At 50.7% G+C, this 17,878-nt stretch overlaps 4 protein-coding genes and 1 long non-coding RNA gene across 16 annotated transcripts; 4 read left to right on the top strand and 1 right to left on the bottom strand.

Annotated features, from left to right (window-relative positions):
- LOC136193307 (uncharacterized) lies at positions 1-3,678 on the top strand. Its single transcript, XM_065982170.1, has 3 exons — positions 1-1,200; positions 1,250-1,539; positions 1,586-3,678. Exons 1-3 carry the CDS (start codon positions 114-116, stop codon positions 1,670-1,672), a joined length of 1,464 nt encoding a protein of 487 aa, XP_065838242.1. The 5' UTR covers positions 1-113; the 3' UTR covers positions 1,673-3,678.
- Positions 1,610-6,372, bottom strand: LOC136193308 (calcium/calmodulin-dependent protein kinase type II delta 1 chain-like). 8 transcript variants are annotated; one of them, XR_010671306.1, is made up of 12 exons: positions 6,234-6,372; positions 5,653-5,943; positions 5,357-5,572; positions 5,129-5,228; positions 4,936-5,066; positions 4,744-4,875; positions 4,442-4,620; positions 4,311-4,344; positions 3,880-4,251; positions 3,771-3,833; positions 3,636-3,710; positions 1,610-3,581 (listed from the first exon to the last, which is right to left on the bottom strand). XR_010671306.1 is itself a non-coding variant. In XM_065982172.1 (9 exons), the coding sequence occupies exons 2-9, from the start codon at positions 5,926-5,928 to the stop codon at positions 3,967-3,969; spliced, it is 1,353 nt and encodes a 450-aa protein (XP_065838244.1). In that variant the 5' UTR covers positions 5,929-5,943; positions 6,234-6,372; the 3' UTR covers positions 3,875-3,966. The 8 variants fall into 8 exon arrangements, 1 of the variants encoding a protein (XP_065838244.1); XR_010671305.1 differs by having other exon boundaries at positions 3,643-3,710; XR_010671307.1 differs by having other exon boundaries at positions 3,643-3,710; positions 3,771-3,798.
- LOC136193309 (uncharacterized) lies at positions 6,063-8,163 on the top strand. 2 transcript variants are annotated; one of them, XM_065982174.1, is made up of 6 exons: positions 6,063-6,416; positions 6,691-6,854; positions 6,912-6,999; positions 7,081-7,173; positions 7,274-7,342; positions 7,407-8,163. In XM_065982174.1, exons 2-6 carry the CDS (start codon positions 6,765-6,767, stop codon positions 7,922-7,924), a joined length of 858 nt encoding a protein of 285 aa, XP_065838246.1. In that variant the 5' UTR covers positions 6,063-6,416; positions 6,691-6,764; the 3' UTR covers positions 7,925-8,163. The 2 variants fall into 2 exon arrangements, with proteins under 2 accessions (XP_065838246.1, XP_065838245.1); XM_065982173.1 differs by having other exon boundaries at positions 6,065-6,416; positions 6,691-6,999.
- Positions 8,164-8,182: 19 nt separating this feature from the next.
- On the top strand, positions 8,183-10,335 carry LOC136193311 (uncharacterized). 2 transcript variants are annotated; one of them, XR_010671309.1, is made up of 6 exons: positions 8,183-8,609; positions 8,686-8,914; positions 8,968-9,015; positions 9,081-9,208; positions 9,266-9,505; positions 9,562-10,335. It is a non-coding gene; the product is annotated as an uncharacterized lncRNA (long non-coding RNA). The 2 variants fall into 2 exon arrangements; XR_010671308.1 differs by having other exon boundaries at positions 8,183-8,914.
- A 76-nt stretch (positions 10,336-10,411) lies between these two features.
- Positions 10,412-14,404, top strand: LOC136192584 (uncharacterized). 3 transcript variants are annotated; one of them, XR_010671186.1, is made up of 9 exons: positions 10,412-10,514; positions 10,567-10,639; positions 10,696-10,851; positions 10,932-11,045; positions 11,214-11,294; positions 11,429-12,973; positions 13,435-13,521; positions 13,642-13,713; positions 13,781-14,404. XR_010671186.1 is itself a non-coding variant. In XM_065981231.1 (4 exons), the coding sequence occupies exons 1-4, from the start codon at positions 12,802-12,804 to the stop codon at positions 14,287-14,289; spliced, it is 840 nt and encodes a 279-aa protein (XP_065837303.1). In that variant the 5' UTR covers positions 12,623-12,801; the 3' UTR covers positions 14,290-14,404. The 3 variants fall into 3 exon arrangements, 1 of the variants encoding a protein (XP_065837303.1); XR_010671185.1 differs by having other exon boundaries at positions 10,567-10,851; XM_065981231.1 differs by lacking the exons at positions 10,412-10,514; positions 10,567-10,639; positions 10,696-10,851; positions 10,932-11,045; positions 11,214-11,294 and having other exon boundaries at positions 12,623-12,973.
- The last annotated feature ends 3,474 nt before the right edge of the window (positions 14,405-17,878 follow it).

The raw sequence follows: 17,878 nt of genomic DNA, 5'->3' as shown, positions 1-17,878 counted from the left end.
ATTCGTTTACTGTACAAGTTGAAAGTTCAACTTCGGCGGCTTCCGGCGTCCGGTAGACGTTCGAGAGCGCGTAGGGGAAGATAAGGGCTTACGAGTCTATCCTCAGTTCGTCCATGGCGTCGGATAGTAGTAACACGTACGTGAGACGTCAGTCGTCGAAACGATCTCGCGACGACCGTCTCAGCATCGACACGCTACTCAAATCGGACAGCGAATTCGAACCCGGTCACTATCGTCGCAGTTCCGAAGATATCGTTCGACGATTTCTGCGTCGTCGCTACGGAGAAAACGATTCGACGACGACGAAAGAGGGCGTCGACGTTCCGGCGAAACGAGCGCGCGCGCGACTTACTACCGACTCCCCGCCGCGAACGCCGCGTCTCGGTCATCGGCCGGGCGGCCTTAGCGAAGGGCTGGAGCGCATTCCGTCGGCCGTTTTCCGATTCGATCCCGAGCGAGTGTCTCTTCGATCGCGATCCGAAGACGGCAGCTTGATTGCGTCGCCACCTCTGCCGTCGTCGTCTCAGATCCCGCCTCCAACGTCGCCACCGAAATCCCCGGCGACGTTGCAGCGAAAGAAGTCGTCAAGGTGGCGAAGTCTGAAGAAAGGCGTTCGAAAGAGATTGAAAAGGCAGAAAACGGTCGACGAGTCGTGTCGTCAAAGTTCTGACGTGCTGCTAGCGCAAAAGACGATGGCATTAGAATTGAACGACGGGGTTGATAGTGGCGGTGCTAGTGCAGGCGTCAGCAATGACTTTCAACAGGAGTCGTCCTCACAGGAGTCGTCACAGGAGTCATCATCGCAGGAGTCGCTTAGAAAAAAGAGGCCAAGCTTGCTTGACAAAATCGGTTCGTTCTTCAACCGCTTCAGTGGCAATACTGATGCAGTTGATTATAATAATGGCAACAATGATGAGGACGAAGATGATAGAAGTCCACCGGCCAGTAGTACCATTATTCGAAAGTCTGTTGGTCGACGATCAAGTTATCATGAAGCAATGGATAGCATGTACTTTCCCTTACCAAATGATGATGAATACGCTCAGGAAATTTTGGCTGATTCGGCACGGCCGGCAGCCGTTGCTAGTGGCGGCGGCCGCGGAGGTAGCGGTAGTGCAACATCTGATGCCAGTGTCGATACGGCTGCTGAAGCTGCACTAGATCCTGTCATTCAGGAAAGTGTAGTCGACAAACTGGAAGGTAATTGCCTTTCACATTGTTTCATTTTTCATTCAATCATTGCACGTAGAAATGGGTAAAAGAATTGAAGAGCGTCTAGGAGAAGATCTGAATAGCATTGCAAAGAATGTAGATATTGCCTCCTTACAATACAGCGACTTTCGTCAGCTAGCCGAGGACGTCGTTGTCCAGGGCGCCAGAGCGACGCGAACGGGCGTCATGAAACTGCTACTGTTTAGCAAGAAGGTTGTCGGGTTGCTTCCCTGGCAGTTTGTTAGCCTTCGTGAACGCGTCGAGGAATACACCAGCCGGGCCGTCGAAGATCTAGCCGGAGACTTCATAGCAACTAACGGAGGATTTGTAAGCCATTGTTTATGATAATATGAAGTCTAATTCTTTCCCACAGACTGGGATAGCTGAGGAGGAGCTGTCAGAGAATGAGTCCTTTTATGAAATGAACGATGTAAAAAGGGTACAAAGTACGGAAATTTAATGGGTGCAGCAGATAACGTTGCACTTGACGCCGCTGGTAATAAAACGCGTCATTTGAGCTGGTGAACTTTTAATAAAAAGAAGTCTAAATGCCACATTCGTTTCATCTGGAAAGGAAGAGAGCAGTTTTCCAGGTATCGTGAACGCGTGGAGGAGTACACCAGCCAGGTTGTTGGTGACCTTAGTAAGTACATAGACTGTAATGGATGATTGGTATATCACTGATTGTGGTGAAAGCTCTTTTCTCCACTTCACAGAGTGGATTAGCTGAGGAGTTGGCTGATGATGAATGAACGAATGAATGGGTCACCATTGTTCTGTTAAGCAGGAATTGGCACTGTTTTAGAATTGATGCTAAATTGCTTCAACTTGGGACAGTGTTCACGTTTCCTCGTTGTGGCGCGCCATCTTGACAGAAACCACCAAGAACATCCGGAGTTGCACTCTGTACCAGGTCGTGCTGAACTGGCTAAAGATAGAATTGAGATGGGCACAATGACTAGTGACGCCGAATCACGAGATGACAGAGATCACGAGCGAGATAAGATCGCTATAACCCTAAAAAGGTTTCGTCTAGCTTCCAGTAATTCCAAAAGACAATATTTGTTGAATTCTGCTCCATCCGGCGATCAATTCCAGTAGCTTCGCATCTACCTGTAGAGATAGCAAAACGGTGGGCTCGTCACTCGGTGACGAATGTTCGTGGGCAGCGCACTCCACTTGCGCACAACCATCACGTGAATCGAACGAGCGCCACGCGCCCAACGCTGATTAATTCAAGCTTCCAGCGAATCCCTATATCATCCCCGGCGCCACGCCAGAAGTCCCATTCTCTCTTGTTTTCCCAGACCACCCCAAGTCCAAATACGCTTGGTGGCTTCAGTTTAATCAATCGCCTTCACTTGCCCCCCACCGAATGGCCACCGTTGCAGTGATGACAGAACCGCCGAGGAGTCCCACGACCAACGGTCGACGCAGCTTGAGAACCACCTGCCTGACCGTTAAGAATCGTCTCGAGACTCGACGACTCACGGACAAGCTCGAAATGCTGGAAAAGTCGCGCACGTCCGCCCTGAGACAATTCGGCACGCGTCGCGAGAAGCTCGCCGCCGTTCTCGAAGAGAAGTCGAGATCGAAAAGGATATCACTTCCCATTATCGGCGAAAAGCAGACGTCGTCGACGAACGATAGCAAATTTCTCTTCACGAGTGGCGGCGGATGCCAAGGAAGTGACATCACGAGCGAAGACGGTCTCACGACCACATACGCCGAGTCCATCATTTGCTTGGATGTCGACGACGCGACGATGTCGACGTCGTCGCCAAAATCGAAAACGGAAGTCCGGAAGTGGAGCTCGCCGGTTTTCAGAAGCGATCGTCCCCGTCGAAGCGGCGCTTTCTGTCTGTCGCCGTTTGCCGTAGATCCCACGCATCCTCGACCGGATATCCCTTCCAACCGCGCCCACGCATCTTCGTCTCTTCGACGACATAAGTCCATGTACGAAGCGCCGGATCTAAAGAGATTGGAACGCGTTTCCTGGCACCAGCATCAGCGGAACCAGCAACAAACGGCGTCGCCGCCGCCGGTGCCGCTCCGATGTCTAGTCAAATCTCAAAGTATGCCGAATTTCGCAACGCTGACTGCCGGTGCAATCGGCTCTCCGACGCAAAGTCCACGAGTGCATGCAAAGGGCGGCGGCGCCGCCTTGAAAAAAAAATCGACGAGTCCGATTTTGTCGTCGACGTACTGCGCTGCGTGCCGATCCGTTTGCGGCTGCAAGTTGTATGAGGAGAGCAAGGAATTCGGCAACTTACCGCTTGCTGATCAGATGAAGATAGTGGGTAGTAGTCGGTACTTGAGAACGTCGTCGTCCAGCTCTTGCAGCTCGCCGCCATCAACGCTCTGAAAGACTATTACAGTACGATAAAAACACTATGCTTTGCCTTTTTTTGTAGAAGACTTACGCTATACCTTGTCTATTATCAATAGACAGCATCTAAGAACGCACATATCCGCTCCTCCGCAAATACTTTCACCCCCTATCCGGAAATGCTTCTGACGTCACTATCTTTGTAGCAATTGCCGCCCGTTGCGCATACCGAGCCTCACAAGCAGCGGACGTGACGTCTTTTCAAGAACGCACCCAAGTAACGAGACGAACCCTACGCGGTATAACGGCAAAGTGACACAGAGACCAAAGCTCCTTACCGGGTACAATGATATTCAAGGCTCTAAGAAAGTGCACGACGATAAAAACCCGCAGGGTTCATGCAGAAACCGAATTTCATTTCTATTTCAAGACTTGTCCAGTTTTGTCCGCTTCGCGTGATTTTCAACCGACGACGACTCGTCGTAATTGGTCGACGACGCGAAACGGGACAGCGGATCGGAGAAGGTGTCCGGCACGAGAGGCGGCGGCAGCGGATCATTGAAAGCGTACGCCGCCGAGTTTTCCCGCGTCGAGCTGCCGCGCGAAATAAAAGGTTCCGTTCCGTGGCCACCTTGGGACTTTGCGCCCATGCGTTGAAAGAAGGGATTCGTCGTGACGACGGGAGCAGTTGCCGGAGCGCGAGTCGAAGGCTGAGAAAAAGAGGCGATTCCAAAAATCGCGGAAAATTCGATTTCGATTCACTTCTTACCAGTTTATCGAAAGCGCTCTTTCGCTTTCGAAACCTGAATTTCAGTTCACAAGTTAAGAAAAGATAATTACAATCGAGGGAAAGGGGGGGGGGAGGGAGTTTCGGTTTTGTGTGTGTGAGGAGCGCCGTACCTTGTACTGGCTAATGCCGTCATGATGGCGAGTTTCAATCGTCGACGAGCGTTGAAACGGATCAACTGCTGAATGGTGCTCTGTCTGTGAACGCGCTTCGCCACGTTGGGACTCATGCTGATCCACGGATGAGACGTCGCTTCGGTCGACGAGATTCGCGCCGGCGCGTGAACGGTCAGCTGAAAAGAGAAGGCAATATCAAATCAGACGTACGAGCCAAACTACTCGTGTATGTGCGTAGTACATAGAATTTTCTATAAAACGCGTGACATGGGTTTTTGTGCGAAGAGAACTACGCTTACAAGACTTCGAACGAGCGATTTAGCCGACGCCGAAACGTTGTCCCAATCGGGAGAATTGAATATGTATTGGCCTTGTTTGATTCGAGAAAAAAGCACGGTTCTATCATCCGCCCAGAAGGGAGGATAGCCAACCTAAAAAAAAAAGAAGAAGACCTCATAGTCGTGACGCAGTGAACAAGAGCTGCTCATTACCAGCATGATATAGAGTAGGACTCCACATGACCACATGTCAACGGGAAGTCCAATTGGCTGGCGTCTCAGCGCTTCAGGAGCAATGTACCCAGGAGTGCCGCACACAGACGCGCACACCGATTGACAGCCATCTAATATAGAACACATATACACCATTAATTAAAGGACAATATATATGGTGTGGGTTTATCACCAGGCAGCTGAATAGCTAATCCAAAATCAGCGACTTTAATAACGCTAAACGAGTAAGGCGTTCGACATTGACTAAGAAGGATGTTCTCCGGTTTAAGATCCTAAAGGAGTGAACAATCTTATGTAGCGTATACAAAAGCGTCTCTTCCCACCATGCAATAATTATCAATAAGGAAACTAAACTCTTATTTGCCCCCTACTTTATTCATTCATTCATTCATTCATTTACCCGATGAATGATTCCTTTTGCGTGAAAGTGCTGCACGGCGTTGAGCACCTGTCGCATGCAGCTGCTCGCCTCCTGCTCGCTATAGTGCTCGCGCGAAACGATGTCGTGAAAGAGCTCGCCGCCGGACACGAATTCGAATACGATTCGTAGGGATTTGAGCCCGTTGTATATGTTATAGAGTCGCACGACGTTCTCGTGGTCCAGCATCTTGCATATCTGAACACCGAAAAGGGGGCCCCCCCACCACCACCCGAAACTTAATCGATTCGTATGCTTATTGGAGACTGGTCACTTGCCCTCGCTTCTTCGAGGCATCGCGCTTTTTGGCTCGCTGGAAGCGTATTCAGTTGGAGGACTTTTACGGCGAATTCGCGCTTCGTCGACTTTTCGATGCACTTGTGAACGCGCCCGAACGTTCCCGATCCCAACCTGCTTCCCAGTTCGAATTCGAGTTCGAATTCGACGACGTCGTTGCCGGAACTGATTGTCGGCTTCGCCGATTCGTCGACTGAGGCGCCTTGTGCGACTGTAGAGTCAAACGAAAGCGACGTCGTGTCGAACGAAGCGCTCATGGTGACACCCGACTACTAACAAACAAAAGAATAAGAGTTTTCTAAGAAAACTCAGTCTAATATCAACGTTCGTGAACGTCCCGAACAAACGCGACGGAACGCGCACGCTAGAAGAGTCGAATTCGGCAGAATTCGGCATGTCCTTGACTGTTTCAATCGCTAGTTACCCAGCGAGAGGCTAGTTGTTTCGACGATGCCATCGTAGAAGCGTATCGAAAGAACGAGTCAAAAGAACGCGCGAACAGCTCACACGCGCCCCCCGCCCCCGCAACGGATCTGCTCTAACGCACCGTGAACGCACATACCTTTACAATACAGCATTGACGAAGGACATTTGAATGGCGGAAGTACGTGCAAGCATGAACTCTCTATTATATCAAACCGTCCGGTCTACCACGCACACACGCAACTCTCCCCAGATTTCCGTCGAGTCCAAGCGTGCGCTAGGCGGGACAAACGACGAAAGCAGAAGCCACTCTCGATCTCGTGTAAGACTATAATAAGGTTTCACCTGGGTTGCGTCCGGAAAAGCATGCATCCAAAATGATACAGTGCGTCACTAAAGAAAGCCGTACAAGTGACAACAGCGTTGCACCGTGATCTGACATTGTTTTACATATAAGGCGAACTTTCATTTAACGGTCGCCGAGAGGTTGGCGAGTTTACTAGCTAGATCTGCCTATACTTCCCATGTCGCAATACCGAGTTTATTTGGATTCCTCTAACGTTTGTTTGTCTAACGGATCTAACGTGTTGGGATAGAGAGCGTCTTACAATCGTCACGGCGTCGCTTTGATAACCCCGGAGGTTGGAATCGTTTTGAGCCCCAGACCGTTATGGTTACAAGCTGGTCTCGTCTGGGCGCGATTTTGTGCGTTTTTTATGCGACGTCGATGCGGTACGGGAACGATGCCGCTCGTCTCAAGGTCGTGGCGACCAACTTAACTCGCTTTCGAGACAACGACGCGTCTGATCCGACTCAGGTGACACACAGCAGTCGACCGGTGAAGTCTTTCCGACGCGTGGTGCCGGTCGCTCCAACGGAAAGATCCGTTACTCACGTCTACAAAGGTAGAATGCGTGATTATCGACGCGAATGCAAGCAAAGAATGTTTCTTTTGCGCCCCTGTTGCGATTTCCGCACCTCCGCAGAGGTAGACGGCGACGGTCACGGGAAGCCGCGTTTGAAAGCACCTGAAAAGGACGAGACGAAACGAAAGAGCGAGATTCGCACGATTCCATCAGGTGGGTTCTTTGTGGGAGTCCCGCGTCGGACCGGGGGGATCATGTGTTGAACTCGTGCTGTTTTCGTTCTCACCGCCTCCTTTTTTCGGCATATAATTAGTTCACTGCAATCAATGCATTACGGCGCTCAAAGACTTGAAGCATTTCTGCGCTCTCCGATATCACTACAGTAAGAGCACATGCATAACATTCCTGGCCCATTAGTTGTCCTTACTCTCTCTTGTACGTACTAGCGATGGAGGTGGTTGTTCACAATCGAACTAAAAACGGCTATTTCGTCGAGGTAATCGACGTTCTTCACTACAAAGTTAAAGGCTCCAAATTGAAAGGCGTGACCAAGTCTCGGCTGTTGCACGTCAAATTACCCGCGTCGGCCGATCCTAACAATTTAGCCTTTTCCCATTGTCATTGCACGCGCCTCAGCCCGAATCAGACGTACATCGCATTTGGGCACGTGTCGGACGGCGAAAGGCGCATTCATCACACGTTTCCCGCCGTCGACCGTGGCGATCTCGAGAAAATTCGTCGGCTTGTGCGATCGATGCTTCGCGCCTGTCATCCGGTGGAGGAACAAGAACCACCAAAGGTGACAGTCACTTTTTCCTCTCCATCTCCGTCTCCGTCTCCGTCTCCGTCGCCGAGTGCAGAGGTCACTGCCAGTGGAGACGGTGCAGTAGCAGCCACGACGCTTCCGCGGGAGGTGATGGGCCTGATGAGATCGTGGAGTCGTCGCAGGAAGCGGTTTACGTGACGGTATCTTTAGACTTTGCTAGGTGTCTACGTCTCACATATGCTGAGGAGGTATGCGATAAAGTATGAACGTGTTTAGTAAATACAGAACGTTTCGCTGGTAGGAAATACATTGCTTTTAATTACTCAATTTGCGTTTGGTACCATCTAATTTTCTAGTAGCTAGCAGCAGCGGAAGTTTTTTTTGTATACGCGCGTATTTGATGAATGTCGTTGGGGTAGTTGACATCAATTAGGTTGCGCGCTTTTCTAGCATCGATGCACTTTTCTGCACGCACACTTGCTGAAGAAGGGCACGACGATCGTCTTGGAAACCTCGCCGATGCATTCCACTTTGTACGTCTTCGTTTCCGTCGCGTTCACGGGCTGGCAGCAGGAACAGCGAGAACGAACATCCAACTGCCAACGCCTAGCCGGCGATTTAGACGTCAGATCGAAAACGTCCCCGAACGACGAGTGCGACGCGATGGTGGGGCAAGATCCCACGCATACGCGCGCCTCATGGTGTCCCACGCACGAACCGAGACGAACTCTCACGTGCTGCAAGCGAGGCCGACATTCTAACTCATGAACGACTCGTAGAATCGTTATCCTATCTCCTTTTGTCGTCGGTGGCTCCGTTGTCAGTGGCACTGGCTGCGTTGTCTGTGGCTTGTTCGTCGGCGCTGACGTTCTTTCGTTCATCGGTATGCGAGCTTTTTTCCCCTCGTCGGTTTTCGTCCAATTGGCTCGCTTCACGTGCGCCTGGTGCACTCTAAATAGACCGGCACTGGCACTTGAACAGAGAGAGATGAGGACGAGGAGAACTGTTGTCATCAGCAGCTTCATGATTCTTCTTCTTTTTTTTTTTGAGAGAACACTTTGGATTCGAGTTGGTCTCTGATGGTCGATTTGACTCGGTCGTCTCCTTTTTATGGTCGGAGCATCGTCGGTTCAAGCTCCGCCTCTCTTGATTGCTTGACACGGATCTTTCTTTTTTTACTCCTTCGCGGTAATTGAGCCGTACAACGAGGTGGAGTCAGGGAAATCATCGGATCCTTTTAGGTGGAGTGCTCTGTTTGAATGTGAATCGAAAAGGAGTCTGCCTTGCGGGTGAGTTTGTTAGTCTCATGCATGAACATGAGTGTTTATGTATATGTTGCCGTCGTATTGTCTAGAGTTACAAAGAAATATGGGAACAAGGCTATACGAAAGGAAGTGGTCCCCAGAGTCGTTTATCCAAACGAAGGAAGAGTTTACCTTGGCTTGGCTTGGCGAACCGGAAAGCAACACGTGGAGCAAAGACGTAATTTTCAATTTTCCAAGCAATTGCGGCTTCTGAACTGGTTATTTCTTTCTAAAGAGGCGCTCCAAGACAACGTGACGGCAAGTGCGGCCGCCAACAGTTTCCCTTCAGCTTCCCAGCAATAGGCGTAGTCGGCGTGCTCCTTTACATAAGCCGGGCCTTCTTATTCATGCATTGGTCAAGGAAAGCCAGAGATGGGCCCACCTGGAATCAGACCGAAAGCTTTTATATAGATCCATTTCCTGAGATCCCAATCGGGAAAGAATCTTCGACTGCATGCCATATTAGATCCGGCGGGTGAGGTTGTTAGGAATTTCCTTTGGGTCAGGGTTTCCAATGGCGTTTCTATTTAGTAGGAACGAGTGGGGTCGAGCCATATCGTACTGTTATCATTAATATTATCATCTTTATCATCATCATATCATCATCAACGTCCGTCGTCGTCGTCGTCGTCGTCGTCGTCGTCGTCGTCATCGTGAGAGGTAATATTTGGTACAAACGCCGTACGATTGTCTTGCTCCTCCTTGACCTTCGAGCTCCTTCTGCGAAACCTAACTGGCTTTGCCAGCTGATTGCAGGAACTAGAATTTGAATAGTGAATGCGCATGGGATCCCAAAAAAAGAGAGTCGCCCACTCGAGTGCTATTGTTACTCTGATCGAAGATCGACAAGGGACTAACGCCCTACGTTTTGTATTTGACGGTTCCAATTCCGTTTGAATCCCTCTCGCGATAGCAAGAGGCCGAAAAAAATCTCTATGCACATGTGCGCCGCCCCGCCAATAAAGGCACCCGCCGAATTTGTCGGCTAGCGTCGCTGGGCGAATAGGGGCGTGCGGGCGGCGGGCGCGTGTTTATCAAACAGCGGTCGGAATTGTTTGTTCAAAACACGGCTGCTCGCGGTACCGCGTCGTGCGACGTACGTACGCGCGCGAGTAGTTCGAATCGCTTCGATTGGAAACCGCACGGGTGCGGGCCGTAATTCGATTGCGGTGCATGGTAAAGGGAGACGAGCCCAATTCCCCGGCGCGGGCGAAGTCCCCGCGGAGACGAACCGACCGAGCCTCAAAGCCGCCGATCGGGTGCAAAAACGTCTACTTGCGTGCGGAAAATGGTGCCGGTTTTCAATTTGGGAGGGAGGGGTAGTGACGAATTTGGGGCCGGCACCATCTGGGGAAAATGGGGGGCGGCTCGCGGCGAGACGAGGACTTGGGGAGCAACGAGGGCGAATCGCGTTCATTTGTGTCTCGCGCAATGTGCTCGATCGGCGCTACTAAGTGCTGTGATTTTTTTTGCACCGTATCACGGTACGGGGGGAAAGAGCTAACGAACTATATTGTTATGTAATCATTGTGTTAGAGACGGCAATTATTCCTCGTTCGGCGTATTCATCTATCTTTGGTGGCGCCGCGCTCGCCGAATCATATAAAAAGTGCACGACAGACAGTCTGCTGATCAGTCCCCTTAGTTGAGCCGGTTTTTCGCCAGAGAAGACAGATAGAAGACAGATGACGGCGGTGATTGGCGTCCCACTACTAATAGCTGTCGCCGCACTTTGTGCGGTTCTAGATCGGTCGCAAGCTGCTTCGCTTCGTCCTAAAGAGTCGGGGCGATCGGCCGCCGGCCGTGGAAGTCGTTATTTGAGTACGTGGTCGCGCGTGACGATCGACGAAACGAGGATTTTCGTCGATGTAAAGCGCGTCGTCTCTCTCTCTTTTTCATAGTAACCAAAGATTGGAAACATGAGAAGCCGAGGCTTGCTCCTGCTGTCGTATCCGAGCCCAAACCGTCTCTTCCCCGACGGTCGAAGGCGGAAGGAGTGCTTGATAGTGCTCGTGGTGAGTGCTTCTGGCCGTTTTATACATTGCCTTCTCCGCGTCCTCGTCATGATGCTTGGCTGTGTCTGGCTTCCGCTCCTGGAGACTGGGCATTCCGGGTGTCGGGGACCTCTAATTATGATCGGTATCGTTTTCTCGCAAACCAATTCAATTGTCCTTTTTTCCTAGACGGTTGTCCGGAATGCCTCGTTTATGGTGTCGGTCAGGTGCCCAATGTCAGTTCTTTCTGCGATATGAATTACGATTTCGGTAAGCGACGCTCTAATATCATTCTCTGCATTCCGCCCGAGCTCCGAGAATTTCCAATGCATAATTGAACGAGCGCATTCTGTCCCAAACGTACTGTTTCTAACCGCGAGTCTTACCATGACATCTGACCATAGGAGTCGAAGTGCTGGTGAAAAACAAGTCGCGAAAGGACTACACCGTTCAAGTGATCAAAGTCTACAAAAACGAAAGGCGATCTCACGTTCGGATCAGACCTGGCCAATCGGTGACTCTGACCTTACCTATTTCCACGACCCGAATGGCCATCAACAAACAATTGGCGCACTGTGCGTGTCCCGCACTAAAACCCAAAGCATTCTACGCAACGTTTGGGCATTTTTCGGGAGCCGACGGTAGTAGTCTGGCACTCAAGTCGGCGATTAGACTCAGTGACAAACATCGTCAGCGCAAGTTGTCTCGAGAATCGCTCCGAAGCATTTCTAAGCAATCGTGCGATTACAGCGGCTCGGCCGACATGCCGCTTTCTCAATCGCCGCCGCTTCGTTCCCTAAGCGACGTCGGTCGTCTCGTCAAAGTCGCTCACTCTAATCCCAAAGGTCCGGTTCCATTTATGGATCCGTCTTCCAACGAAGTTTCTAATTGACATCCTACTTCCCGAACCAGCGTCTGCTTCTTCGCTTAATTAATTACTTCAAGTTAATAAATAGTGAACTGACGTAGACACTCTCGCAAGAAAATATCCTATTGAATTTTATTCTGTCTCTCTAATTGAAAACCGTATTATACATATTCTTTTGCTGTGTCGGCCGTGTACGGCTGGTTATTTTTGCTATGACATATTATTGCTGTTTATCGTGTTGTTTGTGATTATAGAGAATACCGTAACCAGTAACTTCTGGTTCTAATCGTCTCCATGTAGGTTTCCCCGAGGAGAAATGCGTTTTGCCTGAGCTTTCCAAGAGACTCGGCAGCCGTCTGAGTCTGTGCGTCTAATTGGTCGTCACCGGGAAACGATTTGTCGCCGGCGGATACTACTGCCGATGCCGCGGCGGAAGGTAGGCGGTGCTAACTTCCGCCAGCAACGGCATGACGTGAGAACTGGTGCACCCGCTGACGTGTGCTGGTTTGCCTCCGACGCTCACGTCTGGGATCATGACCGCTAACCGACGAATTTGCAAATCTTTTGAGTCTGAGATGAATGACGATGTGGGAACAGAAACCGGATTGCCTTGACCGTTTGTATAAATTTGTTCCGTTGCGTAGATATGGAGCCAATTAGCTAAGCGGTGCTGCTTACGACACGGACAAATTCATTACCCTTTGGAACGTCTTTTTCGTAAGTGAGTGTCTCTATGCGCAAAGGTCGTCTCTGCTTACCGACGACTGGGAATTTGGGGATGGTAGTGCAAACCAGCCTCTGACTTACTTCCGGGTGCGAACACGTATAAGCGCCAAACTCTGACGTCGCCGTCTCATTCGTTTATTCTGTGTTGACACGAGCGGGTGTGCTACACGTTTCAAGAGCAGAATGGAGAAAATCGCCATCTACAGCCTAGTCGCACTCGTCCTGTTCACTCGCCTGTCCGACGTCGTCTCTTCACCATCTACTCACGTTTCAGGTCACGGCGTGGTCGAAGCGTCTGCTGCTGGAATTGGGGCCGTGAAACTCAAGTTGTCACCCGCCGGTGGCGTGCCAAAACGTAAGTCCTCGTCCCTCTACCTCCCCCCCAACCCCTCTCACGTACCCCACGCGGTGCCTTTCGCCATGCGGCAAATTTTGGTACCTACCTACCTATGCAGATCTCTCACGCGATTGGATTGCCCTGATAAGTGAACAAATTTGCATTTGCGCAACCGGAATTGTTAACTATACCGCTGCTTACAGCACCCTGTAAACTATTGCGAGGGGTGCTATCGTAATCAGTTTTCGAGGCAGGCTGGAGATGAGTCGTAGATGTTTGATAAAACATCTGCACTCTGCCGGAAATTAGGCTCATTGCATGATCCAACCGCGCGAGTACACTAATGTACGGTGTAGGCTTCCTAAAATCCCAGCTATCCTTAGCAGCTCTGCAGGAACAAGGCGTGTCCTGCAACGTAAACGTTCCTCCGTATCTCTTACCGTCACGTACACATCGATTCTTGACATTTATATGTGTAGCCAAACTGCCTCTTCCAAGCACCAATCACGGAAAGGACAGGCCCGATCGGCACAGAGAAAAAGACAAAACGAAAAACGCTTTTGATGGTAAGCAGACCGGGGGAAAATAACAAACACGACTGCGTCTGATCTTTGCCGGAGCTAAAGATAGATATATGCAGCATGTCTTTGGGGAATACAAAAATAAAGGAAGCCTTTCTTTTACAGAATCGACCTGTCCGGATTGCTCCGGTGATTTCAAAAATCTGAAGGAATTTTGCAATCGTCGATATCACTATGGTGAGTAAGCGGCATCGTGCACGATGTAGAGCGAATTCCAATAGCGTGTGATTCTCTTTTACCCTAGGAATCGAGGCCACGGTTTTGGAGAGAGACGCCAAAGGCTACAGGATAGAAATTGAAAACGTTCATCGAAACAGGACTGGTGTACCCATCATTATAGGCCAACGACTGCACGTTCGATTTGAGGAGAGAAACACGCAGAATCTCCAATTCTCGCGATGCCCCTGTCCCAATCTACTAGTGAACGAAAGCTATTTCATGTTTGGGAAACTCAAATATCATTCAAAGTCGCGCAAGCACTTTTTCACCATCAGTCGAGCATCTCGTGTAGCTCCGGTTCTCATCTCAGCTGCAAGAGCATGCCAGCCTGACATCCCCAAGCCACCACCGACTACTAGACCGGTCACTGCTGTCAGCCGAGTCCCGATCACGATGCAAACGGTGAAGACGTCAGAAAAGGGTCTGCCGTTGCCAAGCAAATCGAGCTCGACTGCACGTTCAATTACTAGTAGTCAGGCTTCCATTTCCGTCACGCCATCACTGGCAACGTCGACCGCCTCATCATTCCAGTAAATCAATCGTGACTTAGACTTTTTGTGTTTAGTAGATAGTAGGCATGCATTTCTAGTTTTTTTATTTCGCAGACATTAGCTCGCAGAACGCAGAATAAGGTATCCGGGCGATTCGAGCCGAGGTGTTCACGTGCATCACGCTTACCACGGCGAGACGGCGCCTCTAGGAAGCAGACGAAGTAGCGAAGACAATCCCAACTCGGCACTGTCGGTGAGGCTATCTTTAGGCGAAGCGGGGTCCCTAAATGGATCTCTGTTGTGATTGCCCCCCTGCGCTACGTTCGCTCCACCCCTAACACGCACTCCGCTACTACGAAATTATCGACACATACCGGTACGCAAGCAACACCGCGCTAGCAGATTACAGTGTAGAAGATCTATACGCAGCCTGAAGAAATAACAGACTAAAGCAAAGTAGTTCTACGTCCTTTCTACAATCTCAGCGCAGAGCGACTGCCGTTTTATCAGTAAGGGGGGCACACTCGACAACTGCAAGCCTTCGCTTGCGGCACCCTTATTGTCGTCGTCGTTCCAACGCAGTGCAGGCGTCGTTCGACGTAGATGACGTCAACCGTCTGGCACGATCGGCACGTGTGGCTGTACTCGAACTGAACGCCGAGTCGTCGCAGCGTCGCCGATCGTGCGTTTGCCGGCATACTATAACTCATGCAGTCGCCGTGGCATACCGACGCCGGAATTCGCCACGTGCACGGCAAGCCGGCCACGGTCACGGTGATGGGGTAGTTGTATTTCAACTCGCACTTGTTTGCTTTCAAGCACGGCGAACATTTTCGACACGGACCTTGGCTGGTTAGCGGCACGCGAGGCTTTTGGCCGCTCGCCGGTGCCGCCGCGGTTGGCGGCAGCGGCGGCGTCGTAGGCTCGGCAACGGACGGCTTTCGGAATCGAATTTTTTTGTCGGCGACGTGAAGAATCTGTTCCGTACGCCCGTTCGAATTATTCTCGTTTCCCTTTTCTGTCGTCGGTCGGTGCCGCTGGGCGGTGTCGACCACGCCGTGGCGATCAGTTTGCTGTGACGCCACGTGGGCAACGAGAACAATCAGAGCAATCAGAGTGCTTCTTTTCATGTTCACTCTGTCGATGTAGCGCGTCGTCTTTGCGCGCTGCTCATCTCCTCCGCACCCCCCTTTCTCCCGCCCTTTGACACGTTTGTCGTACGACCGCCTTATTAATTGCGTTTCTGCATATACATAACTAGCTACTCACTACCGGCTACCTTCTACAATTTATCGTTCTTCGAAGTCTGCCCGGCAATAAGTGGTTATTATTGCCTTTCTACAGTGAAACTCTCTGACGTGCACACACACTCCAATTAGAGTCTAATCAATTTGCCAATCGATTCAGGTCGTTGACCTCCTCCCCCTTTTGTTGAAATGGCGACACGTTAGACATGCGCAGGCCTTGGCAACTCGAATCTTTTTCTTGCGCGTGCCATCTCTGCCGGGGCAGCGGAGAAACACCTCCTGCTTTTCGTACTCGTACGCTTGACAGCAGCTGCAAAACGACATGGCGCTGTTCGTCAAGTCGGAGAAACTTTCGCACATTCCGGCGCACATATTTATCGCAATTTCACCCGAGCAACCCGTTGTTTCGTCCGTAAAATTTGTCGAGATTAGTTGCGGTTGGCAGCGTAGCGGCGGCAGCAACGACAACGGCGACGGAGACGACATCAATCGTCTTGGGTCGCTAGCCGGAACCGTCACGGTCGTTCTGACGGCTTCCGTCGACCGAGGACCAGTGTCGTCGTCCTCGTCGTCGTCGTTCTTAGATCTGCAGCCGCTCGGATTTATTTTGCTTGGTACCGGGGCCTTGACCTTGTCGCCTCCGCCGCCGAAGTCCACCCGAGTCGAATTATCGGCCACGGTGCCGATTTTGGGCTTTGCCGACGCTAGTGAAGCGACGAAAAGGAGGAGGATGAGTCTGATTGACGACATTCCACTCTTCTCGCGGTGCGAATGGCGCGATCTTACGACAACCGTTTGAGTATATCTAAGAGGAAAGGAGCTGTTTCACTCGAGCGATTAGACCACTCGGGTCTGATTGATTCCATGGCTAGTCTGTTGTTAGCTCGTTGACGTCGTTTAGCCCCGTTTCAAACGGACCCGAAAGTAGCTTTTTTCAATGTCAATATCGTTAGAATGTTTTGCTTCGCATCTCTCTCGCCGTTTCTGTGTGCCGCCGTCTGTGCCGTTTCACCGCTTCGTAAGCGCAGCAACGGGCGGTTTTTTTCGGACACAACGACTCGGTTCCCTAGTACGACCACAACCGGGTCACTTTCGGTGAAGTCACTGGAACGTTTTGCAAAGCCTCTAATATAAGGCGTTGCATGGTCCTAACTCCGATTGATCGCCGTGTCGAAGACGGTCAAACCGGTCTGTCAGCAACCAATTATAAGCAGAGGAGGTATACTTATCTCTGTCTGCATGACACTAAGCGCTCTGGTAACTAACTCGACCCGATTCATGCATGGTGAGCGTCGTTGAAGCCCGCAAAGCGTGTGCCTCGTACGAGCTGGCGAGATGTTGTTTAACTTGAAAGGATACTTAACGTTATCCGAATCCTCGAGACCGGACGTTGATCGCGCGCCCTTCTAATTTAGTCCCATTGATTGCTCAGAGAGGAGAGAAGCCCGTAGTGCCTCTCTTTACGTTGTACGCACGGCACTCCTTACGATATAATTAGGTGTGTCTTTGCCATGGCTTCACACAGCAATTGTTTGCATGCAGCCGATACTACCAAAACGTGCACACGTCCTTTTCGTCCTATCACGATTCCTCTCTTGGGCTAGTGGAGCCTGGTATAAAGTCGGGGCTTGGTAACAGAGCAATCGTCCAAGGCTCTTGCTGTTTTTATTGTCCTTTGTATCTATGGGTGCGGCCGCCGCACGAGACAAGACCGGACTGGAACGGATCTAGATCTGCACGCCAAACCTTGTAAATCATTCCTGTTTTATTTTGACATTGCTTAGCAGCGGCATCCGCGACGGTACATTCTACGGTCTATAAAAAGCTCTTAAAAATATCGCACAAAACTCGTCTAAGGCAGAATAATTGAAAATAGAAATAGTAATAATGCATGCTATTATTGTGCGCACGGTCGACAACGGCACGCATTGGCCGACTCGACGTAACGGACGCGAGGTTCTTCGAGTTCGGGACAGTCAAACACAAGTGCCGTTCGAGTCACCGATACTGGTTGACAGCATCTGCAGATCGAGTCGAGCTTTCCGTATGGATTTGTTACCGTGCGGCTCGTGCACGATCCAAAACAGTTGTAGACGGATATGCGTTTGTGGCACGTTCCAATACTCATTGTCACCGATGTGAGTTTTCGTTCGCATTTCTTTTTGGTGGAGATCTCGATAGTGCTACTAGAATCTCGAGGCTCAGGAGCGGTATCATTTGTCTCTGTGACCGTAACAGTGATTTTGCCGTATCGTGATCGCTCCCCATCGGAGGCACCCTGATCTTCGGGCGCCGTCACACTTGACGATTGCGGCAGCGTTGGTTTCGATGATTCGGACTCCGAATTGGTTGACATTTTATGCACTTTCACCGGGTTCGAGAGCG

This window comes from Oscarella lobularis, chromosome 11 (assembly GCF_947507565.1).
Source record: "Oscarella lobularis chromosome 11, ooOscLobu1.1, whole genome shotgun sequence".
Taxonomy (NCBI): Eukaryota; Metazoa; Porifera; class Homoscleromorpha; order Homosclerophorida; family Oscarellidae; genus Oscarella; species Oscarella lobularis.
The sequence above is the reverse complement of the archived record's forward strand: the minus strand, read 5'-3'. Positions and strand labels throughout refer to the sequence as shown.

Bases quoted from the DNA above. Each gene is read 5' to 3' on its own strand.
- LOC136193307 (XM_065982170.1), top strand. From the start codon at position 114: ATGGCGTCGGATAGTAGTAACACGTACGTGAGACGTCAGTCGTCGAAA. The intron at 1,201-1,249 runs GTAATTGCCTTT...CATTGCACGTAG, and splicing joins TGTAGTCGACAAACTGGAAG to AAATGGGTAAAAGAATTGAA. The intron at 1,540-1,585 runs GTAAGCCATTGT...TCTTTCCCACAG, and splicing joins TAGCAACTAACGGAGGATTT to ACTGGGATAGCTGAGGAGGA.
- LOC136193308 (XM_065982172.1), bottom strand. From the start codon at position 5,928: ATGAGCGCTTCGTTCGACACGACGTCGCTTTCGTTTGACTCTACAGTC. The intron at 5,229-5,356 runs GTAAATGAATGA...TCACTCCTTTAG, and splicing joins CAAAAGGAATCATTCATCGG to GATCTTAAACCGGAGAACAT. The intron at 4,876-4,935 runs GTAATGAGCAGC...TTTTTTTTTTAG, and splicing joins TCCTACTCTATATCATGCTG to GTTGGCTATCCTCCCTTCTG.
- LOC136193309 (XM_065982173.1), top strand. From the start codon at position 6,765: ATGGTTACAAGCTGGTCTCGTCTGGGCGCGATTTTGTGCGTTTTTTAT. The intron at 7,174-7,273 runs GTGGGTTCTTTG...GCATATAATTAG, and splicing joins GATTCGCACGATTCCATCAG to TTCACTGCAATCAATGCATT. The intron at 7,343-7,406 runs GTAAGAGCACAT...TGTACGTACTAG, and splicing joins CGCTCTCCGATATCACTACA to CGATGGAGGTGGTTGTTCAC.
- LOC136192584 (XM_065981231.1), top strand. From the start codon at position 12,802: ATGGAGAAAATCGCCATCTACAGCCTAGTCGCACTCGTCCTGTTCACT. The intron at 13,522-13,641 runs GTAAGCAGACCG...TTTCTTTTACAG, and splicing joins AACGAAAAACGCTTTTGATG to AATCGACCTGTCCGGATTGC. The intron at 13,714-13,780 runs GTGAGTAAGCGG...CTTTTACCCTAG, and splicing joins CAATCGTCGATATCACTATG to GAATCGAGGCCACGGTTTTG.